The following is a 25721-nucleotide window of genomic DNA, read 5'->3' on the forward strand; positions in this document are numbered from 1 at the left end:
AGATTCAACCATTTCATTCTGAAGGAAATCAGTCCTGGGATTTCTCTGGAAGGACTGATGCTAAAGGTGAAACTCCAGTACTCTGGCCATCTAATGTGAAGAGTTGACTCACTGGAAAAGACTCTGATGCTGGGAGGGATTGGGGGCAGGAGGAGAAGGGGACGACAGAGGATGAGATGACTGGATGGCATCACGGACTCAATGGATGTGAGTTTGAGTGAACTCCAGGAGTTGGTGATGGACAGGGAGTCCTGGCGTGCTGTGATTCATGGGTCGCAAAGAGTCGGACACGACTGAGTGACTGAACTGAACTGAACTTCTTTCTTCTTTCTTGGAGAGCAATTCTGATAACTGATATTTCTCAAGTTTATTGCAAGCAGGAGGATAAAGTTGCTAAAAACTGATAGCTGAAAGAAGATTGGGCTGTGGACTTCTTTAAGAAGGCATAAGTACCATGGTTTGCTTGAATATAGATTCTTGGTTAAGAGTGAAATAAAGTTCATTTGATTATGTCACTATAGCCAAGTTTCTGATACATACTGGTATCTGGTATCATGAGCTTTAAAACATCAGCTCTATTTGTATGAGTCACATGATACAAAATTCAATTTTATACCAGAGTCTAATTTCATTGATTTCTCATGTCTGTGTCTATCTTTATTTTAATAGTTTCTTCTTAAAGACAGTTCTATTTCAGAAAAGCATTTAGACAAGGAATTGAAAAAAATCTCAGAAACACTTTCTCTGTGCTAAGACAATCTTAGTTTGCAGGTTTGTTCAGGTTAAATAGTTTTGCCTACAATATTCTCAGCAGGCATTGCTGACTCTAAACTAGGGTATGAAAGAGTGGGAGGATGAAGTGGAAACTGAAAGAGCTTTTAAAAATCAATATAATGCTAGGTTGTATAAGATGGTGAAATACAAGAAATTGCTCTTAAAGAAACAGCTGGAGAGCTGGGTCAGAGTGCATTAGGTCAAGTTTTCTTTATGAACTGAACTAGGAGGAGTTGACCGTGGAGGCGTCACACAGCTGGGAAAGAAAGCTACAGAGCAGATAATAACTTGCTAAATAAAGATTGTGTCATGATGGAAACTGAGCAGTCTTCCAGGAGGGCAGAGGTTGTCCGTGGAATTTCTTAAGATTTTCTTTTGAGACTCCTAGAACCTAGTGCAGAAACATTTATTTCCTAAAATGTCCCCAATAGGAATGTGATTAATTCTCTTTATATTTAAAAATAGTTTCTTGGTCTTCTACACATGTAACTGGGAGTGTTAGAAATAAAAATTAGCCTCACAGAAAAATCTCCATAATGATTTTTCTCTCAATACCCATTCTAACTCTCCTGATAACCAAAATCTCCTGATACCCATTCTAACTCTGTATTTTGATATTTGGAAGTATTTATAAAAGAAAGAGCTTTATAAAATATTTGAGCAATTTTTGGCATAAATAAAATTTTTAAGAGAAATTATATGTAATTTCCAAAATAGACTATAATGTGTGAAACATTCTGACACTTTCCAATATTTTTCTATGGAAACAATTTTGAAACTTTGTTGCATGAAGAAAAATGTGTGGATTTTCCTGGTCTAGAATTGTTCTTTTGTTGCTCCTGTTGAGTTTATTTCCCATGGTCTAGGCTGCTATAGAATGCAAAATGATTTTTTCTGAGGTCTTATTAACTAAGTATTAGTCTAATCCATGTTTACTCAAGACTTAATCTTTAATTAATGAATTTTCATTTGCTCATTTCAGAAATTATAGATTTCTCCAAATCTGAACATACTATCTATAGATAGTACATGGGAATTAATAGTATTCTAATGTGGCAGGTATGTTCTTATCACACTAGGAACATCAGGAAGAGCAGAGATTGAAAGCCCTTTAACTTCTACAAAACCAGCATAAAAAGCAATTCCAGCGCCCACTCACCAAAGTACTTCCTTTGTATTTCTGTCAATTATTTCACAACAGCAATCACTAGGGATATTTATATAGTATTGGCTATATTCCTGCCTGTTTTAATGTGGCTTACAAAGGCATTACAAACCTTAGCTTTGGTTATGCCATGGTGCAGAAAATAAACCTTGCAGTTAAACCAAATGAAAGTCTGTGCCTGTATCACTGCTGACTTGGATCTTGACCATACTATCTAGAGGATGGACGGATCTGGGTAACTTCTCAGAAATAATGAGAACGTTGCAGCTGTCCATTTGCTATTTGAAGACAGGGAATCGTGGGTCTTGGAAGGGGATGGTTGGCTGCCTTGCTTGGGGCATATACTTTAATTACCTAGTTATATGCTCCTCTGTAAGCTGTGGAAGTGTCCCAGGGTACTTTGAGTTAGAAAGAATATTATTTTCTGCTTGAACCACATTTTCAGGTTGTCCTAAAATCTAGAAACATCCTATCCTAGCATTTGGACAGTGGTGTCTTCAGTCTTGGCTCTGCCTGTTCGGAACATCAGGTTCAGCCCATCAAAGAATCCAAATATGAGCATCTCCAGGTCCTAATTGTTGAAGCACAGTTGACTGAGTACCAGCAATTAAATCTAGAGACTAGAAATTCATGTCCCAGCATGTGTAAGAAGAAACTTCCAGATCCTGTTAAGTATTTAACTTAGTGCTGGAATGTGAAGAAGTTTGAGACAGCGTATCTGCCCCAGGTTCATTTCTTCTTGGCTATTTTTAGCTTGCTTGTGGCATGACTGGTCCTTGGGGCAGGGAATCACATTGAGAGATTATGCTTAAATGTGTTCATTCCAGGGACCTCCTTCTGGTCAGTAGACTGAACTGTAACTTCAAAAATGGGAGGACAGTGAATTACCCAGGGCTTCCTAGGTGGCCTAATGGTGAAGAATCTGCCTGCCAATGCAGGAGTTGCAGGAGATACAGGTTCCATCCCTTGGTCTGGAAGATTCCCTGGAGAAGGAAATGGCAACCCACTTCATATTCTTGCCTGGGAAATCCCATGGACAGAGGAGCCTGGTGGGCTACAGTCCTTAGGGCCTCAAAAAGTTGGACACGAATGAGCAACTGAGCACAGTGAATTCCAAGGTGCTCCAGACGGAGAACCCTGGTGGGCTGCAGTCCATGGGGTCGCTGAGAGTTGGACACAACTCAGTGACTGCACTTTCACTTTTCACTTTCATGCACGGAGCAGGAAATGGCAACCCACTCCAGTGTTCTTGCCTGGAGAATCCCAGGGACGGCAGAGCCTGGTGGGCTGCTGTCTATGGGGTCGCACAGAGTCGGACATGACTGAAGCAACTTAGCAGCAGCAGCAGCAGCCAGTGCTTAGGACTCTACACTTCCACTGTAGAGAGCACAGGTTCAATCCCTGTTTGGGGAACTAAGATCCTCCATGCTGCATGGGGTGGCCAAAAAAATTTTTTTTAAATAAGGGCTTTTTAAAACAGAGGGACCTATATATATATATATATATATATCCCTATATATAGCACAGGGATCTATGTTCACTATCCTGTGATAAACCATAATGGAAAAGAACTTGAAAAAGAATTGTACATATATGTACAACTGAATCACTTAGCTGTACAACAGAAATTAACATTGCAAATCAACTATATGTCAAGACAAATGTTTTAAAAATAAAATAGGAGATTTAAAAATAATGTTTTATTTTATTTCACTATCTGTATTTCTACAGCTTCTAGACTGCAGTAAAAATGATGGCATGCAAAAAACAGGAAATAAGGAAAGTCCCATTTCAACATGGAGAATTTTTTTGACACATACTACTTTTTACATAATTTAATTCTTATGCCATGATCATATTGCTGTTCAAATTATATCCACTCGTATTCTCAATTATTGTTTAATGATCTACAAATGTCTTCCAAATCATTTTGGTACAAAACATTTCAAGGCAATTAATTAAACATTTCAAGACTTTTAATTTCACAAAGTGGAACTGTTTTCAGTGTCTAGACTTTAAACTCTTTTCATTTTTCTTTACTCTAATGAAAATTAGACATCCTGTTTTCAAGTCACAGTTCTTTTCTTGGCCTCTTCTTTGATGTGGATCAAGTCATTTAACCTTCTATGTGTTTGATTCTTCATATCTAATATGAGGTTAACAATTTTGACCTTTTGCATTGGGGTTTTGTTCTGCTGTGAAGAAAAACATTAATGTCTGCAAAGTGCCCTGAGATCTATGGATGAGAATCTAGAGATGGAAGGAATTATTCTATATCAGAGAGGAAAACGTAAATATGCTTGAGTAAATTCATCTCACATGTGTGTTCTGCTTCAGTGAAGGTGAACGGAGAGTGTTCACTGGAGTGGGATGCTGTTTGCAGGCATATTCTGACTCAGAAGCAATAATATTGGGAGTATTGCTATTCAAAACACATGGAAACTCACTGCCCTGATCAATTTGCCTCTTTATTTATTCATAGCTGAATTCCACTTTTGCAATGCATGTGCCAAGAACTCTTGTTGGCAGGTAGGGAAGTAAAGAGTGTTTAATTTGTGCTGTTAAAATGAACCTGAGAAAAAAATTAAATCGCACATATTTCATAAAGGTATTTAAACGAGTTTACCTCCATAAGCCTTATTTTGTTTATTGCTGAGAGAGACAAACTGCACTGTGAAAGTTGGAGAAGATACCTAAGAACTGTTGATACTTTTCCTTCTTTACCTTGACCTCTGCATTAGTCTTTTACTGCATTGCTTTTAACCTGGCCAAAGACCAAGTTAGGTGGCTGCCATTCAGGACCATGAAGGATATCTCTCTACCATTTCTCTAAAATTCCTTTCACAAATACAAGGATATGAACTGATGTCCCTGTTTTCCTTGAGAAAATATTAGACATCTGGTCTTCTACCCTCTTCCCTGATTGAGTTCTATTTTTGATAATAGCAGTGGCCGCGAGACTGGAAAAGGACAGTTTTCATTCCAATCCCAAAGAAAGGCAATGCCAAAGAATGCTCAAACCACCACACAATTGCACTCATCTCACATGCTAGAAAGGTAATGCTCAAAATTCTCCAAGCCAGGCTTCAGCAATATGTGAACCATGAACTTCCTGATGTTCAAGCTGGTTTTAGAAAAGGTAGAGGAACCAGAGGTCAAATTGCCAACATCCGCTGGACCATCAAAAAAGCAAGAGAGTTCCAGAAAAACATCTATTTCTGCTTGATTGACTATGCCAAAGCCTTTGACTGTGTGGATCACAAGAAACTGTGGAAAATTCTGAAGGAGATGGGAATACCAGACCACTGGACTGGCCTCTTGAGAAACCTATATGCAGATCAGGAAGCAACAGTTAGAACTGGACATGGAACAACAGACTGGTTCCTAATAGGAAAAGGAGTATGTCAAGGCTGTGTATTGTCACCCTGCTTATATAACTTATATGCAAAGTACATTGTGAGAAACTCTGGGCTTGAAGAAGCACAAGCTGGAATCAAGATTGCAGGGAGAAATATCAATCACCTGAGATATGCAGATGACACCACCCTTATGGCAGAAAGTGAAGAGGAACTAAAAAGCCTCTTGATGAAAGTGAAAGAGGAGAGCGAAAAAGTTAACTTAAAGCTCAACATTCAGAAAATGAAGATCATGGCATCTGGTCCCATCACTTCATGAGAAATAGATGGGGAAACAGTGGAAACAGTGTCAGACTTTATTTTGGGGGGCTCCAAAATCACTGTAGTTGGTGACCACAGCCATGAAATTAAAAGACGCTTACTCCTTGGAAGAAAAGTTATGACTAACCTAGATAGCATATTGAAAAGCAGAGACATTACTTTGCGGACTAAGGTCCGTCTAGTCAAGGCTATGGTTTTTCCAGTAGTCATGTATGGATGTGAGAGTTGGACTGTGAAGAAGGCTGAGCACCGAAGAATGCTCTTGAGAGTCCCTTGGACTGCAAGGAGATCCAACCAGTCCATTCTGAAGGAGATCAGCCCTGGGATTTTTTTGGAAGGAATGATGCTACAGCTGAAACTCCAGTACTTTGGCCACCTCATGTGAAGAGTTGACTCATTGGAAAAGACTTTGATGCTGGGAGGGATTGGGGACAGGAGGAGAAGGGGACGACAGAGGATGAGATGGCTGGATGGCATCACTGACTCGATGGACGTGAGTCTGAGTGAACTCCGGCAGTTGGTGATGGACTGGGAGGCCTGGCGTGCTGCGATTCGTGGGGTCACAAAGAGTCAGACAGGACTGAGCGACTGAACTGAACTGAACTGAAAAATTTAGGCAAAATGATTATGTTTACAGTGCTTTATTTAAAATGTGTCTGGGACAGAGAAGCTCATCAAGATTAGGAGACCACCTGAGATGAGATTAAGGGAGTGCAAGCTGTGCACACACCCTAGTCTTGCCAGAGATCCCACCCTTGAACCATTGTTATAAACCCCCTCATCAATTCTTTAAGCTTGAGGCACTTAGTTTTTCAGGCAGGAGCCAGCTATGTCCCCCTTTACCTGGCAAAGCAATAAAGCTATCCTTTTCTACTTAAAAATATGGGAGGAGCATTAACATTTTAGCTAATTGGGCAGTGATAAAAGGTGAAGCATATTTGGGTTTTTTTTTTTTTCAAGAAAAATTGTTGTTTAGTTGCCAAGTCATGTCCAACTCTTTGTGACCCCGTGGTCTGCAGCATGCCAGGCTTCCCTGCCTTTCACTGTCCCCTGGAGCTTGCTCAAACTTCTGTCCATTGAGTCAGTGATGCTATCCAGGCATCTTTTTCCAAATCATAAGACATGTCTATTCAGTGACAGCTTCTGAAAGGAAAATTTCAGTAGTGATGTTAAACCTGAGCAGTCTGTTTGGCAGAGATGTGATTTTGTGTTTACCCACAGACAAAACCATTTTATCTCTTACTTTGGCAAGTGTGGCCATGTCTCTTTAAACTCTTGGGCAATAGGAGGAAATTAAAGGCCAAATTGAAATGTAATATGTACCAACTGTATCTACTGAACAGTTCCGGGGGTTCTGTTGGCAAGAAAATTCAGCTTCCTACCAGCCTTCAGTTTAGTTTAGTCGCTCAGTCATGTTCGACTCTTTGCGACCCCATGGACTGTAGCATGCCAGGCCACCCTGTCCATCAAATCCCAGAGTTTACTCAAACTCATGTCCATTGAGTCGGTGATGCCATCCAACCATCTCATCCTCTGCTGTCCCCTTCTCCTCCCACCTTCAGTCTTTCCCAACATCAGGGTTTTTTCAAATGAGTCAGCTCTTCGCATCAGGTGGCCAAAGAATTGGAGTTTGAACTTCACCATTAGTCCTTCCAATGAACATTCAGGACTGATTTCCTTTAGGATGGACTGGTTGGATCTCCTTGCAGTCCAAGGCACTCACAGGAGTCTTCTCCAACACCACAGTTCAAAAGCATCAATTCTTCGGTGCTCAGCTTTCTTTATAGTCCAACTCTCACATCCATACATGACTACTGGAAAAACCATAGCTTTGACTCAATGGACCTTTGTTGGTAAAATAATGTCTCTTTTTTTTAATATGCCTACCAGCCTTAGAAAGATCTCAATTATTATTATTATTATTTTTTCTTCTTTAGGGTTATCCAGCTGTGAACCAAAGAACAGGCAGGACTTATCACCTAGCTATAATAGAGGAAGTTCTGTATTCTTTACCCAAAGGGATCTAGCTTAATCCCTTGTAGCTGCTATCAGCATAAGGACATTTTCCATAATGTTTTACTTATCTCTAAAAACAGGCACATAAATGATCTCCTTGATGTTTGCAATAGCCTAGTGAACTTGTTCGGAGAAGGCAATGGCAACCCACTCCAGTACTCTTGCCTGGAAAATCCCATGGACGGAGGAGCCTGGTAGGCTACAGTCCATGGGATCACGAAGAGTCGGACATGACTGAAATGATTTAGCAGCAGCGGCAGCAGCAGTGGAATTGTTAGGGACCTACATCATCTCCACTGGGCAAATAAGGAAACTGTAATACAAAGAAACATATCCGATATCATTACTGTTCTATGACACACACATACACACATATGTATGATACATTCTGTTTTACGGAGAAATTTTTGAGGAACACAAATTTTTAATTTTCATCACAGACAGCTATCTGAAGGTTTAAAAGGAAAATGTTTTGTTTGGGTAGTGCAAATATGATATCCTCTATATTGGAAGGCAATAGGATATCATAGGGCCTACTTGGTGGCTCAGATGATAAAGCGTCTGCCTGCAATGCAGGAGACCTGAGTTCAATCTCTGGGATGGGAAGATCCCCTGGAGAAGGAAATGGCAACCCCCTCCAGTACACTTGACTGGAAAATCCCATGAACAGAGGAGCCTGGTAGATTACACAGTCCATGGGGTCACAAAGAGTTGGACATGACTGAGTGATAGGTTTGAAAGGTTCTAATAACCAAGGGCAAAACTGAAATAAATGAAAGTTGCTCAGTTGTGTCCAACTCTTTGTGACCCCATGGACTGTAGCCTTCCTGGCCCCTTTGTCCATGGAATTCTTCAGGCAAAAATGCTGGAGTGGGTAGCCATTCCTTTCTCCAGGGGATCTTCCCAACCCAGGGATCAAACTCAGGTCTCATTGCAGATTCTTTACCATCTGAGCCACCAGGGAACCCCAAGAATACTGGGGTGGGTAGCCTATCCCTTCTCCAGGGGAGCTTCCTGACCCAGGGATAGAACCAAGGTCTCTTGCATTGCAGGTAGATTCTTTACCAGCTGAGCTCCCAGAGAAGCTCAAGGGCAAGTTTCAAATAAAATTTATCAAGGAAAAGTTTGACAACAAATCAGTGCTTTAATCCTAAATTTATTATTTTCTTCAGTAGTTACATATGATCTTGGATTCACAGAAAATAAAAATATTTCCATAAAACATTATAAATTATTCAACACAAGATGAGGAATGTATTCAAGATGCTTCCCTTTTCTGTCCTCTCCTTTAGAAAAGGCTCTACCCACTGACCTTGTAAAACTGTCCAGATGTCTTAGTCATCATTATGGTTACTATTTCTGATGTCATTGTTTTTTTTTTTAAAATATATATATATATTATATATATATATAATCCATCCATTGTTTTCTGAAGATATATATATATATATATATATATAGATATATATATATATATATCCATCTACCTGTTGTTAGTATTTTCCTTTTGTCCAATGATATTCTTTAACATTGCTTATCATGTGGTTTTCTGCTGTTGAATTCTTTCAGATTTTAGTGTTTGATATCATCTCTATTTCACCCTTTTTTAAGGATATGTTCACTGGGTCTGGAATTTTATTTTCAAAAGTTTTAAATTTTCTTTCAGAAATTTGAAAATGTTGCTCCACTGCAATATCCTCAATTGCTTGTTTCTAATGAGAATTCTGCCATCCTCATATTCGTTCTTCTGTACAGAAATATGTCTTTTCTCTCTGGATACTTTTTTTAAATTTTCATTTTTTCCTGGCTTTGAAAATTTTCATTATGCTGAGCCTTGGTGTAGTTGTCTTCACATCACTTGTGCTTGAAGTTTTTTAGGGGAGAGGGAAGAGAATCTGTGTATTTAGAGTTTTCAGAAAATGTGAAATATTATCACCCACTGTATTTTCAAATATCCCCTCCTCTTTCTTCAGAGACTCCAACCACACATTTGTCCACTGTCTCTTTTCTACTTGTTTGAATATATGGTATGCAGTTATAACTATCTTAATATACTTTTTTTGCCAATTCTAGCATCTGTGTCAGTTCTGTATTGGTTTTGATTGGTTGTCTTCCTCATTTTTGGATGTGTTTTCTCACTTCTTTGCATGCCTAAAAACTTTGATTAGGTGTCATTTATTTTTCCTTGTTTGTGCAAGTTTATATTTTTATAAATATTCTTGAGTTTGGTTCTGAAATGCAGTTTAGTTGCTTAGAATCAGATTTATACTTTTAGCTTTGATAAAATGATAAAAATCATTTCTTAGGCAAATGTAAAGCAGTGCTCAATATGTGGCTAATTATTCTCTGCTGAAGCAAGACTCCCTGAATTCTCTACTCAGTGTCCCAGAGCTTTTCCAATTTTGTTGGCAACAACAGGCACTATTTCTGGTTCTATATGAATGCTAGGCATTGTTTCCATTAGTTATTTAAGGTGGTTGTTTTCTTGGCCTGGCATAGTTGTCTTACACACATGTAGTACTGCTGAGTATGCCGAAATTTGAAGGGCCCCCTCTGCAGAACTCTGCAGGGATTTCTTTGTGTAGTCTTGAGCACTCAGCTTTGGCCAAGACAAGACTATGACTTCAGGTCATTTTCTAGTTTTCTGTGTTCATTAAAAATATTTTAGCTGTGCTGATTTCCTCAACACAGCAATTCTCCATCCCCACCTCCCAGTCTATCTTAACATTTCCTGTATGCTTCTAAAGCAACTTGTCCACTCTTTCTTTTTTTAATATAAATTCATTTATTTTAATTGGAGGTTAATTACTTTATAATATTGTATTCGTTTTGCCATACATCAACATGAATCCACTAGAGTTATAAACGTGTTCCCCATCCTGAACGCCCCTCCCTCCTCCCTCCTAGTACCATCCCTCTGGGTCATCTCAGTGCACCAGCCCCAAGCATCTCAAACCATATTATAAAAATATCTGTTCACTTGTTTCTCCCTTGAGGGAAAGGTAGTTGATTTGTGCATTTCTATATCTGCAGTATATAGTAGAAATTAACAGTATTTGTTGTAGGATGAATGAGACAAAATTCTCAATCATCTCTGTAACTCAGAAATAGGAGTACAATATTGGAATCTGAAAGGCTATTGAAAGAATCAGGTATACCTGGAAACTTCAAACAATATTTGGATAATGAGATTCATCAGATGTTGTGAGTGAATGAGAACAGGTTTCCTTTCGTAGGCTATTCAGGTTTTATATCCCTGTAATATCAAATATTGTTCGGTAGTTTGAGCATTATTTGTCATTGCCTTTCTTAGTGATTAGAATGAAAACTGATCTTTTCCAGTCCTGTGGCCACTGCTGAGTTTTCCAAATTTGCTGGCATATTGAGTGCAGGACTTTCACAGCATCATCTTTCAGGATTTGAAATAGCTCAACTGGAATTCCATCACCCCCACTAGCTTTGTTCGTACTGATGCTAGAAAGGCCCAATTGACTTCCCATTCCAGGATGTCTGGCTCTAGGTGAGTGATCACATCATCATCATTATCTGGGTCATGAAGATCTTTTTTGTACAATCTCCTGTGTATTCTTGCCACCTCTTCTTAATATCTTCTGCTTCTGTTAGGTGCATACCACTTCTGTCCTTTATTGAGCCCATATTTGCATGAAATGTTCCCTTGGTATCTCTAATTTTCTTGAAGAGATCTCTAGTCTTTCCCATTCTGTTGTTTTCCTCTATTTCTTAGCACTGATCACTGAGGAAGGTTTTCTTATCTCTACTTGCTATACTTTGGAACTCTGCATTCAAATGTTTATCTTTCCTTTTCTTCTTTGCTTTTTACTTCTCTTCTTTTCACAGCTATTTGTAAGGCCTCCTCAGACAGCCATTTTGCTTTCGTGCATTTTTTTCCCATGGGGATGGTCTTGATCCCTGTCTCCTGTACAATGTCACGAAGCTCTGTCCATAGTTGCCTAAGAAAGGCAATGCCAAAGAATGCTCAAACTACCGCACAATTGCACTCATCTCACATGCTAGTAAAGTAATGCTCAAAATTCTCCAAGCCAGGCTTCAGCAATACATGAACTGTGAAATTCCAGAGGTTCAAGCTGATTTTAGAAAAGGCAGAGGAACCAGAGATCAAATTACCAACATCCGCGGGATCATCGATAAAGCAAGATAGTTCCAGAAAAACATCTATTTCTGCTTTATTGACTAGGCCAAAGCCTTTGACTGTGTGGATCACAAGAAACTGTGGAAAATCCTGAAAGGGATGGGAATACCAGACCACCTGACCTGACTCTTGAGAAACCTGGATGCAGGTCAGGAAGCAGCAGTTAGAACTGGACATGGAAAAACAGACTGGTTCCAAATAGGAAAAGGAGTACTTCAAAGCTGTATATTGTCACCCTGCTTATTTAACTTCTATGCAGAGTACATCATGAGAAACTCTGGGCTGGAAGAAGCACAAGCTGGAATCAAGATTGCCGGGAGAAATATCAATCACCTCAGATATGCAGATGACACCACCCTTATGGCAGAAAGTGAAGAGGAACTAAAAGCCTCTTGATGAAAGTGAAAGAGGAGAGTGAAAAAGTGGGCTTAAAGCTCAACATTCAGAAAACGAAGATCATGGCATCCGGTCCCATCACCTCATGGGAAATAGATGGGCAAACAGTAGAAACAGTTTCAGACTTTATTTTTCTGGGCTCCAAAATCACTGCAGATGGTGATTACAGCCATGAAATGAAAAGAGGCTTACTCCTTGGAAAGAAAGTTATGACCAACCTAGACAGCATATTCAAAAGCAGACACATTACTTTTCCAACAAAGGTCCGTCTAGTCAAGGCTATGGTTTTTTCAGTGGTCATGTATGGATGTGAGATTTGGACTGTAAAAAGAGCTGAGCACCAAAGAATTGATGCTTTTGAACTGTGGTGTTGGAGAAGACTCTTGAGAGTCCCTTGGACTGCAAGGAGATCCAACCACTTCATCCTAAAGGAGATCAGTCCTGGGTATTCTTTGGAAGGACTGATGCTGAACCTGAAACTCCAATACTTCGGCCACCTCATATGAAGTGTTGACTCTTTGGAAAAGACTCTGATACTGGGAGAGATTGGGAGTAGGAGGAGAAGGGGACGACAGAGGATGAGATGGCTGGGTGGCATCACCGACTCGATGGACATGAGTCTGAGTGAACTCCAGGAGTTGGTGATGGACAGGGAGGCCTGGTGTGCTGTGATTCATGGGGTCACGAAGAGTTGGACATGACTGAGCAAGTGAACTGAACTGAATATCAAATATTAAATAAATATATCATAGAGTATTTTATGTTCAGTAGTAATTGAGAGTAAAGAATAAAATAAATCCTCTCCTCTTATTAAAGAAGCCACGGTCTCTCTTTCACTCAGTTGAACTGCATTCTCTGTGGTCTCTTATATTATGCTGGGCAATTTCCAAAATGTCTTTGCTCATAAGATAACTAAACCCAGTAACTAGATAATTATGCGTATGGGGGCTGAGGAGGTGAGAGTAGGAGGGTAAGGAGAAATGGGGATTTTTATAAGCCTCTCACGTCTTCTGACCAAGGCTTTAAGGTTTAGGTCTTACAGCTCTACAGGGTTATCAGCTCTAGAGAGTTGTTGAACCTTTTTCTTTTTTTTTCCCCTGATAACAAACACATGGGCCATAATTTTATTTTTTGAAGTCTCCTGTTTTTTAAAAGGCCCTGAAGCATTTGTCAAAAACCAAATTTAGGTTGACTCTGCTTTTCTCTCTGTGGTTGTTTCTAGTTCTGTGAAACTCTTGCTCTTTCTGCTCAGAATATTTTCTTTGAGAGAGAATTCTGTTTCCCTCCTTAAACGCTTAGCCTGGAAACAGTGATTTGACTACAATCTCCTCTGAACGTGTTCCCTTTCAAAAAGGAAACTAATGATCATTAAAGGTCTTGGTCCTTATTCTGTAGGTGAGAAATAGTCTACCATAATATAATTGCCTATTTTGCCTTTCCTGGAAAATGTCTTTTTATACTTTATTTGGGAAATAAACACAGATTAAATGACACAGATTTCAGGCAGTTTAAAATCATTTTATATGGGTTAAGAAGGCTACTCTTTAAATATACTCTTAAATCAGGATTAAGCCCCAAACTTCAAGATGCTCATTTGATTGTGGCTGTATCTCAATTTGTTCATTATCATTAGGCTTCCCTGGTGGCTCACGTGGTAAAAGAATCTGCCTGCAATGTGGGAGATCTGGATTCAATCCCTGGGTTGGGAAGATCCCCTGGAGGAGGGCATGTCAACCCACTGCAGTATTCTTGCCTGGAGAATCCCCATGGACAGAGGAGCCTAGCGGGATATACTCCATGGGGTTGCAAACAGTTGGACACAACTGAGCAACTAAGCACAATGCCATATTCTGAAGTAGTGATCCAAACAGGTAATGAGTAGCATTCAGTCTTCACATAAGGCAATTCTTTTAGAGACAAGATTAATTAAAAGAAGTTGTAGGCAAAACCTCTATCCTGAATTTAAATACCTGACCCATTCTTGTCCTCCTGGATACAATATAGAAATCAGAGTTGGATAAATATCTCCATGAGAGAAAAAAATGAATTAAGAATTGCATTTAGAGCAAATCTTACACAATAACAGATTTCTTTACTGAAATAAGCTCATTTTACCCAGTGTATTTCATCTCAGCAATTTTCAGGAATAAGAGTAGTTCTGTTTTATAAGTGAGAGAGCTGGTGACATTGCATGGAAGAAAGTGCATTGCATAACTTTCTCTCCCTTTATAGCCATTCATATATTGCACAATATCCTCCACTTATGTTTTCACAGGCACAGAGATGATTGCAATTACATACCCAGGGTGGTCCTGGTAAGGACTGGGGTCCAGCTTTGCAGTACAATTCTGTAGTGATTGTGACAAGCTTTGATAAACATCCCAGTTGACAACTAAGTTGATCTTGAAGCAGAGAAGAGAATTGATGGAGAAGGTGCTTCCCTATCCAGAAAGTAACCTCTGTACCTTGGACCGAGTTTAATAATGAAGCTTTTGGATGGAAAAGCTTATTCATAGCATCCTTTCTGTTTTACTTCTTTGTCCACAGAGACTGAAAGAATTAAAGCAACGTGAATTTGCTCGAAATGTAGCTTCCAAGTCATGGAAAGATGAAAAGAAACAAGAAAAAGCACTTAAGCGACTTCATCAGCTGGCTGAGTTAAGGCAACAGTCTGAATGGTAAGAATTCAAGGTGCCTCAGATGGTTCAAAACTCTCTTCAGCTTCTCAGGAAATTTCAATGATATATTTTTTTGGTTCTCTAAACACTGTAAACAAATTATAATCAATCAACAGATATATCTGAAGGTACATATTCCTAATAGCTAAAGGGTTATAAATTAATGAGTTTGACATCTGGGTTTTTTCTTGCCTAATATTGTTAATGTGTTCTTTAATGAAACGGTCCAAGAATGATTCTAATATACAGGCATTTATTGTATCCAGGTGATTTATATGTATCTTATGCATCTCTATAGTGCTTCACAGTTATTTTGTCTTGTAATGTTAATTTTTAAAAAGTCATAAGTAACAATGCATCTTCTAGGAGAGGAAATAAATCTGTACATTCCTCTGTACACACCTGAAACTAGAATAAATGGCACTATCATTGTCTGTATGACAAACCAGACATAATTAATGCAGTTAAATTTACCACATGGTGCCATTTAAATTGATAATTGTAACAAGCATTACATTGATAACATTCTTGTAGCTGAAAAATAGCAGTTTTACATGAGCTCGAAACTCCTGAATGTTTTGTAGTAAGGAGATTATTACCTGGAGCTCAATTACACTTGCAGATTGTGATTTGTGTTCATATGAATCATACTGTAGAGCACTAATGTAGCTAATTAATGTAGCTGACAGCAAGCTGGTGAATTGTGACATTTGTAGTTCTATGCCAAAATTTAAACTCCTACTGTTTAAATGAGAAACAATATACAGTAAACTTGGGAGTGAATGACTCAATTATAATAGCATAAAATATTAGATCTTATATTTACTTTTAAGAAAATGTTTTTTAGGATCAATTTTGAATTAAGTTTCAGTTAGCATTCATTCACCTTGCAACTACTCAAGTATTTTTGTCACTATTTAGAATATTTTTAATTTGCTTATAAAGATGTAAAAAAGATAATATTAAAAAATAAGTGAGAAATTTGATATAAAGAAAAAAAATAAAGCTTAGAAGACCATGTGTACAGAGGTGAGGTTAATACAAAAATGCATATTTTTAGGGCACATGCAACCACAGAAACAGGATATATAACTGGTACTGAACTTATTACTTGTCAACACAATAAAGATCAAACATATTGTCAGTAAGATATCAGACAGTATATCTTGTCAAAGCAGGGCTTAGAAGGAGGAGACAATTGAGGGAATGTGTTAATTCCTGGATGATTAATTATGAAGTACAAAAAGTCAAATTATAAAAGCAGGGCAAGTCTCACTGTAGAGAGACCCTTTAGATAGGTTCTTTAAAGTCACACAACAATAAAAATAGGAGTAGTCTTAATGCACAGGATTTTGATTCCTTTGTTATTATGAAAGTTGTCACATTTCTACGCTTCTCCTCACTCATTCCTTATTTTCTTCTGGAAGCAGACAAAGGATCAGAGGAGCCTTGATGGTGAGGACAATGATGATGATGATGCTTTTATTTAAAAGTTCTAAGTATGCAGAGTTATCTAGGAAGTGTCTTGAAAATTAAAATAAATAATAAACTCTATTGGGGTTGAGCTGCCTTTGGAAATCTTAATAACTAAATGAAAACAAAACTAGGCGTTTTCTTCCATAAAGTAGTTAGGCACTCTGGGTCCCAATCTGATCATATTGTTAGGAAATGATAGGTGTTCAGCTTCCCAGATACAGAACTTGGAACTAGAAAAATTACTTCTTTTTTTTTTTTCTATTACCCACCATCTGCCCTACAGATAATTGTTCTCTCAGATTAGTAGCCCACTTGCCCTAAGGGAGGTCTGTTCATAGCATTATTAACTATTTTCATTTTGGCAACTGAATTAACAAGTGAAAAAAGTCATCTGTGTTACTTCTTGAATAACCCTTCTTTGTCCTTTGTTCTCATAATGAGGGCTTCTGAGTAAGATGACATAGATAACAGAATTCTTCCATGACCCTATGGAGAGGAGAGATGAATTTACAGGTAGTAAGAATATTTGAATAAGATTAATTTAAAAAAAAAGATAGCAGAACAATGTTAATGAATCTTATAAAGGGCAGTCAACCTTAACGACCTCTTAGGTAGATCAACACATGATTCTTCAGTAAAACTAATTCTCTTGTTGGGAGAGGAAAGAGATTCACTCTGTTCATAAATTTCTACTATGTATAAGTCTAATGCATCTTGATATGGACATTTTTTTTCAAATTTTAAAAGTTGTGACCGTTGCTTCTGAGAGTATGACATTCTTTATATAAGAGCTGGATAATGTGGAACATTAGGAAATTACATTGCTTAAAAAAATCATGTTATTTTGATATGCTTTGCTTCCTATTTGAAAAGTGTACTTTTTGCCCAGGAGAGAATTAAATTATGCATATGTTGAGTTATCAAGCATTGGATTTGGGAGAACTATTGAAATGGACAAATACATTAATAAGAACTAAAGGGTAACTAACGTCATTTCAAAATTATAAATAAAAATAATTAGGTAAAAATACAGAAATAAACTAAAAATTATTCTAGAGGAGAGAGTGAAATTGTAAATGGGAGTATGACAGCAAAGATTAAACCTTTAATCATGTCACAAGGCATAGTCTATGTCTGACGCAAGATACAGCATGCTTGGGGCTGCTGCATGGGGATGACCCACAGAGATTTTATGGAGAGGGAGGTGGGAGGGGGGGTTCATGTTTGGGAACGCATGTAAGAATTAAAGATTTTAAAACTAAAATAATAAAAAACTAAAAAAAAAACCAACTTGAATTTAAATAATAAAATTTAAAATATCACAAAGATAAAAAACAAGAATCTTCAAAAGTAATAAAAATAGATTTAAGGTATAGGAAATTAAATTTTATAAAGCAATGAGATAAAAAGTTTAAATCATAAATATAAGAAATAGATATGAATAATAAGGATGAAATGTTAATATTGTGAAAATATAATCATAAATGTATATTGAATTATAAAGTGAGAACAGAATAAGGACAAGAAGAGCAGAATGTAACACATAAGAGCAAAGAAGCTTAAACACATTTGGAATACTACAAAAGGAAGAAGCTTTTACACATATTAGAAAGATAAATGGTGACGTGAAACAGCAATATAGAAAAGAATGTTTAGACTAACATAAAGTAAAGAAAGAAAATGCATGAAACAATGCCAGAATAATAAGCAAAACCATTATTAAGGAAAAAGAGAATATAAAAAATAGTCCAGTATCTACATCATAATGGAATAATTCAAGAAAGGAGATCAATGTGATGAATAAGAGAAAAGTTTTCATTATGAAATAGTTACTGTAAGGAGCAGACCCTTTAAAATATTTTCCAAATTTAGTTTTCCACAATATTCAAGAATACAACTCTAAAGTTACAGGCATTATTAGTTCATGGAAAAAGAGCTGTCTGAAATTATTAAAGACTGGTAACTAAAATTATTGTTTGTAAAACAAAATCTATATGGATATAATAAACAACAGATTGGATGTTGAAAAATATTGAATCTATAAAATAGAAATTAAAACAAATTCTTTTTCTGAACTAGAACAAGAGACTAAAAGAAGTAGAGTATTAATATAAGTAATAGGACCAAAGGATATAGTCATGAGAGCAAATAAATTTAATGTATAAATTCTAGGATAATATACTAGGATAGGGAAGGGCAATAATCAGATAAATCAGAGAAGAAAATGTATCTGAGCTTAAGAAGTTGAATTATAAGTTCCCAGAAATGCTGGAAAAAATTAACCAAAAGAAATCAATTTGTAACTATAGCTTGGTAAAGTGAGATATACACATAATTATTTGTATGTATTAAGTATAACAAAATACATGTACATATATGTATGTGTGAGTGTGAAAGTGAAATTTGCTCAATCATGTCCAACACTTTGTGATCCCGTGGACTGTAGCCCATGGAATTCTCCAGATCAGAATGCTGGAGTGGGTAACCTTTCCCTTCTTCAGGGGATCTTCCCAGTCCAGGGATCAAACCCAAGTCTCCTGTATTGCAGGCAGATTCTTTACCAGCTGAGCCACTGAGAAGCCCAAGAATACTGGAGTGGGTAGCCTATCCCTTCTCCAGCAGATCTTCCCATCCCAGGAATCAAAATGGGGTCTCCTGTACTGCAGGTGGATTCTTTACCAACTAAGCTATCAGGGAAGCCTCACATATGTATATGTATATGTATATGTATATGTATATGTATATGTATATGTATATGTATATGTATAATAAAATATATACATGTAAATTATGTATATATACATAGTTCATTGTTTGAAATAAGCATAACAAAATATGTATACATAAAAAGGAAAATTAATAAAATCATGGAAATACACAAGTGGATTTGTTTCAATATGAATAAAAGTAGGCTAATTAAATATGTCTCTATAATATTAAACATATAACGACAGTGAAGGAAAGCAATAAAATTTGGTGAACACAAGGAATGTCATGACACCAGAGTTCTAAGGCAGTTGATCAAATAGTTAAGTAAAAGCAATAAGAAAGAATTTGTCAGAACAAAGGCTAGGAAAGGACTCCTCCCCATTAGAATTTATGCTGCATGTGAAAAAGATATCTGTTATTTTAGTACTATTTGCTCAAGCAATAAATGACTGCATAAAAATGAAGTAAAAATCTAAAATAGGAAAAGGCCAACAAAGCATGTCCAAAATTGTGGAGGGAAAAGAAAAAGAAAAAGAAAGCCAGCTCAAAACCAACAAGTAAAGCTGAAAGCAAGTCAGCTCAAAGCAAGAAAAAGGGAAACAAAGCCAGCTCACAATGATGCAATTTGTATTGCTTTCCCCTGCAGTAAAATTAGTTTTGTAGTAGGTGTTTCACAGAACATTAGAGAAAATTTTAATCTAAAGAGTTTCCTCTATTTTATGTATCACCCTTTCTAGTTTCTGATTGAATTGGTAGTCAAGCTCAAAAGAATAATCTTTAAAAATCTGTCAAAAGATAAAACATATATATGCAAAAAAGATAAAAGGAAAATATTTTGATGAGTAAGAAGCTAAAAAAGGATTTCAGACTAACTGAAGACATTGAGGTACCATGTAAAAATGTGTGTTACTTTCTTAGAATTGATCAAATTAGTGACAAGTCATAAAGATAGAACTAATTACCCTGTTTCATAAGAAAACAAACATGAAGGGATTTTAAGACTGAGGAAACAAAAATTATATAGTGCTTGACCTTGGCATCACCAACTCAATGAACATGAGTTTGAGAAGCCCCAGGAGATGGTGATGGACAGGGAAGCCTGGCCTGCTGCAGTCCATGGGGTCGCAAAGAGTCGAACATGACTGAGCGACTGAATTGAACTGAACTTTAAACTAAAAAAGTGAATAAAAGAGATAGGTTTATTCTTTGGAAGTGACTTTCATTTCTGTTTTTTTCTTCTCCTATTTAAGTGAAGGCGCTAATTGGAAAACTCTTTGCAAAATAAGGTTAAATCTATATTCCAAAGAATTAGTAGTCTCTGGAGGACATATTGTGATATAAATACAATGCTTTATTTTCTTTAGCAGCACTAGCATAAGATATTCGCTTGCTATTGCTCTTTGCTAATTTCAAAAAAACTGACTTAAGCAAAGCATTTTAGAAATAGCTACTATAAAACATAGAGATACTGTTACATAAATGCAGTGAACTGTTATATTGCAATAGACATACTTCAAAAATAGTATCAGAACCCATCATCATACACTATGAAATGTTCATATATAGATAAAATTTCAAATTTGATGTCTTAATCATTCAAATATTTGTTTTATTTACAGTGTTTCTGGAAATGGACCAGCATACAAAGCCCCCAAAGAGGCTACAGAAAAAAAACTTCAGCAAGGAATTTTCCCAGTTAAGAATGGTAGAAAGATAACATGCATGAAGAATGCTCTTCTCCTTAAAGGAAAGAATCTCTCCAGAAGCATTGCCGATAAGCAGCGGTCCACCACAGCAAATCGACACCAGTTGCAAACAGACAGACGTCGTTTGTTTGGAAATAGGGTACCACAAACATCCTCAGATCTCAGCAATGCAAATCATAGGACAGGAGTGTCATTTTCTTTTTCCAAAAAAGTGCATCTAAAATTAGAATCTTCAGCATCAGTTTTCAGTGAGAACATGGAAGAAACCCACGATTGTAATAAGTCACCCATCTACAAAACAAAATCAACCGCAGAGAAATGCATGTGCTGCAGGTTTGCAAATGAAGATACACATCTCACTAAGGAAAAAGATATAAACATCTCATCAAACCATCTGGAAAGTATTTTGCACAATACCCTCTCCATAAACTCTCAAATTTTGCAAGACAAGAATGACTTTGTTGATGAAATGCTGGAAAGTTCGATTGGCATTCATGCTTCATTCAGTAAATCTAACATTCATCTTTCAGATGTAGATTTTACTCCTTCCAGCAGAGCAAAGGAAACTAGAAACACATTGAAGAACACTTCAGAAAACCACATTAATCACTCATGCCAAGTCAATGTTTCCTCTAGCCCAACAAACATTTACAAGCATAGTGATGCCAGGATATTTGAATGTCTGGATGAGTTTCCATCAATAGAGCCAAGCGAACAAAGCAGTTCAGTTTATCTGAATCCCAAGTCCAGAAAGGAGAAGAGAGAAAAATCGTTAGATAAAACAGAAAGAGTTAGCAGAAATGCACAAAGTTTTATAAGAGAAGCATATCCCCATGATGTGAAGTCCAAAGCATTGCCTTTTCTCCACGTAAAAAGCAAGGATGGCCATACCACTCTCCAATGGCCAACAGAACTTCTTCTCTTTACAAAAACAGAGCCCTGTATCTCTTATGGCTGCAACCCATTATATTTTGATTTTAAGCTTTCTCGAAACACAAAGGATTGCCGTGATCCAGAAGATTTAAAAACAGAATTGCAGAAAGAGCCCTCAGAAATGAAGACTACAATGGAGAATCAAGTCTCAGGTTTAATTAAAGACCAACAAAAGTTAATCCAAGAAGATAATCGGTCTCTGAAACCAAAGATGAGGATAGCTGATCCAGATTGGGAAAATTTCCAGAGGAAATATAATTTGGGCTGCAACAATTCTGAGCCCAGTATGAGTAAATGTAATTTTAATGCAAGTGATTTGGAAATGAAAAATCCTGAAGTGCCTGCTTACCTTGATATCTCTCTAAAGAATTGTGTAGGAAACAATAAAAATGGTGGTAATGAACTTCAAGAATCTTCAAGGGCCCATTGGCAAAGCTGCCAAAGGGTAATTCTAAATGATGCAAACGAGGGCCTATCTTTTTCTCCTTGCATCTCTAGGACAAAAAAGCATAAACTGATTTCTTGTGATCCTCATCTGGATGTTGAAGAAGGGAATCAGTTCACCTGGAAGTCTAGTCCTTACACAGTAAGGGATCACAGTGACCATGGGAAGGATTTCAGTGTGATTTTGAATAGTAACTGCATCAGTATGACCAGCGGGGTTTCTGGATGTGGAAGAGCAAATTACAAGATAAGTTCTCCAAAGGTGTCTCTGAATAGATGTTCTAGCCCTTCAGATACATCCCATGTCAGTACATCCAGCTTGAGAAGTTCTTATTCCAATCATGGGTCCAGTGGACATGATAGAGGTAATTTGCTCTACTTTTGCAAACGAGAACATAACTCAGTTGAAAGGCACAAACGGAAACGCCGAAAGCACAGTTGTCTCTGCTTGTCTGATGAGCTAGCAAAGAGTGACTGCCCACAGTCTGAAATCGAAATAGGAAGGAGCTGCAAATTGTGGGAATCAATTAAAAATGAAAAATATTCAAAACATGCTTATGGTCATTGCAGAGAAAAACATAAACTGGGCAAAAATCAACAATTTTCATGGCAAAAATCCAGAAGAATCACCCAGTATGACTTTAGCTCACAGGTTTCTTGTGCTGGAAATGGTGAAAATCCATCTAATTGTCAGGGACCTCAGCACAGCAGATTGGGCTCTCACTCAAGAGAGAAAATGTATTACTTAAACAAAAGTAAAAGGAATCAACAGTCTTTGGACAGCCCTCATATTTGTGATCTGGGAAAAGTAAAACCCGTGCAATGTAACTCTGGGAATATCAGCTACCTTCTAAGGAACTGTTCAAGAAGCCCTTCAGATACCACAGAGTTGAACCCTATAGAAGGAGAGAGGACCTCCCTGACAGCCAAAAGCCTTTTAGAAAGAGTACAAGCCAAGAAATGTCAGGAACAATCAATTCAGTTTGAGATTTCATCAAACAGCTATAAAAATGAATCTGAGACTCTTTCACAAATCCAATGTGTAATTCCATTTACACCACCAGGCTGTAACAGACCTTCATTGCCTTTGCCTGAAAACACACCAAACAAAAGCAGAAGAAAGGATAAAGGCAGTGCAATGCAAAAAACTATTGATAAAAACAAAGTCAAAAGTTCCCCGACAAGTGATTTTACTGTTTTAGTGGGCACTGATTATGATAATCATCTTTCTAAAGGTATAATTCATGTAGTAGCAGAATCTCACTCACCAAACATGAAAAAGAGCCCAACAACAAAAGAACAACCAAAATCATTAATCAGTGAAGTCCAACCTTCTATTCAAAGCTGTGACCCAGTACCAAATGGTTTCCCTGGTGCTTTTCCATCTAATAGATATAATGGTATTACTGATTCAATGGAGACCAAAGAGAACGACATGAATCTAGACCTACAGGATGGAAGCATGCAAATGAATCAGACAGAGGGGAATATAAACTCTTACTATGACAGAACTATGCAGAAGCCTGACAAAGCAGCAGATGACTTAGAAGTGTGTCATAAATCTCTCTCTCCTCCATTAATTCAACAGCCCATAACATTTTCTCCTGATGAAATAGATAAATATAAGCTCCTACAGCTACAAGCCCAGCAGCATATGCAGAAACAGCTCCTATCAAAGCATCTTCGAGTTTTGCCTGCTGCAGGGCCCGCTGCTTTTTCTTCGGCCTCCACTGTACAGACAGTTCCAGGTCACCAGCAGGCTTCCATAACCACCATCCACCACACATTCCTGCAGCATATTGTTTCTGCTTCCATAAATGCTCATAACGGTCATCTCCCTATAGCTCATCTACATCCTCTCTCCCAGCCGCGTTTTAATCCGTTCACATTTTCACCTTTGACCCCAACCATCATCCCTGCACACCCCACTTTCTTAGCAGGTCATCCCCTGCATTTAGTCACCACTGCTCCCTTCCACCCATCTCACATAACATTTCAGCCCTTGCCCCCTGCAGCATTTATCCCCACCTTGTTTGGCCCCCACTTCAACCCAGCTACAACTTCTATCATCCACTTGAATCCTCTAATTCAACCAGTGTTTCAAGGTCAAGATCTTTACCATCATTCTTGCTCCAGTCAGATGCAACCATTAAATGGAGTGAAAGAGGCCTTAAATGTGTCAGCTCGCTTGAACTAAAAGCCCTTCTTCTGGATAAATAAAACAAATTGTCAGTACCTACAAAATGATGTATTTAAAGTGGTTTGATTATTATTATATTTAAAAGGGTGGTGCAATGCAAAAAATGTGACCAATATAGAAATGTAAACTGAATTGCCAATATTGTAATAGAAGCATTTTAAGAACCTCTTAATTTGCTAAAATTAATTATACAAATTTAAAGTAATTTGATAGAAAGGCAGAGGGGTATTTTTGGATGAGTTCTCATGTAATGTGAAACAACAAAAAATGTAGGCATATTAATATTTAAAAAATTAAATGGAACATAATACTCTATCTTCTAGGTGTTTGTTGAACGAGTGAGTAAATGAATGAATGAATGCACGTTTGTTTTTATTCATCAGGTAATAATAAAAGATCAGTGAAACAAACTAACTATGTGGTAAAAATAGTTCCTATGGTTCACTATTTACTAAGCTTTCAATCAATGTAATCTGTTTCAACCAATATAAACTATATTTTCATAGGAAATGAGAGATAGCAAGAAATTTTCTAACTAATTCAGATTAAAAATTACTCTTCAATGCAAAACAATCTTATCCACATTGTATGGCTGAGTTTGTGTGGAAAATTGAGTTATCTTCATTTCACACACTTCTATGTTAAGAGAATTTTGTATTTGCAAGAATCACCAATATCTAAAGTTAAGAATATTTAATTTTGGTATAAGAAAACACATATTTGCAATTGTTAGTATTTGATCATGCAAAATAAAGCTAAAATATACTATGAATAATATTTTAATACATTGGTCAAACTTTCAAATATTATTGGGATTAAAATATTAAGTTTTCTTTATTCTCAGAAATCTGTGTTCAGCCAACATATGTATATCAATTACATATGAGGTGAAGGTATTGAAAATGTCAAAAGTCTTATCTGATATTTATTGAGAAAACTTTAAAGAGTTTGGTGTGTGTTTGTTCAATTTTGTTAGAAACTAATAAAATGCAGTGAATTATGGTTAATAAAATCACCATTCCCGTAATTTTGCAAACAATTTTAAACATTCATTCAAAATACTTTCTGACCCACAGAATTTGCATTTCTTACATCTATGTTTCTGAGTAGCCCTTCAGTTCAGTTTATTATTTTATATTCTTAAAAGCATAGAAAACTTGTGTGACTACATAGCCCCCATAAGCACAGGTTTCAGAGAAATTCAAATTAAACAAAACTGGAGGTAATCGGCCATCACCGCTGTGTGTATGATGATGCAAACTTCCCTATCACTAAAACCTGAGAATGATGGCTTATTCAGCCTTGGCTTCACAGGTAAGAGAGCTGTCCTTACAGAAACTCTCCTGTGTATTAAGAGAGTCAGGCTGAGCACTAGA

The 25721-nt window shown here is 37.2% G+C and overlaps 1 protein-coding gene across 1 annotated transcript in view; it reads left to right on the top strand.

The window, feature by feature from the left end:
• ZNF804B (zinc finger protein 804B) overlaps positions 1 to 24789 on the top strand; it is a 583084-nt gene extending 558295 nt beyond the window's left edge. Inside the window, exons 3-4 of the mRNA XM_060415047.1 lie at positions 14747 to 14877; positions 20682 to 24789. Coding sequence (XP_060271030.1) covers positions 14747 to 14877; positions 20682 to 24342 — 3792 coding nt within the window. The 3' untranslated portion in view covers positions 24343 to 24789. The remainder of the gene's footprint in view (positions 1 to 14746; positions 14878 to 20681) is intronic.
• The last annotated feature ends 932 nt before the right edge of the window (positions 24790 to 25721 follow it).

Source organism: Ovis aries, chromosome 4 (genome assembly GCF_016772045.2).
Source record: "Ovis aries strain OAR_USU_Benz2616 breed Rambouillet chromosome 4, ARS-UI_Ramb_v3.0, whole genome shotgun sequence".
Lineage (NCBI taxonomy): Eukaryota > Metazoa > Chordata > Mammalia > Artiodactyla > Bovidae > Ovis > Ovis aries.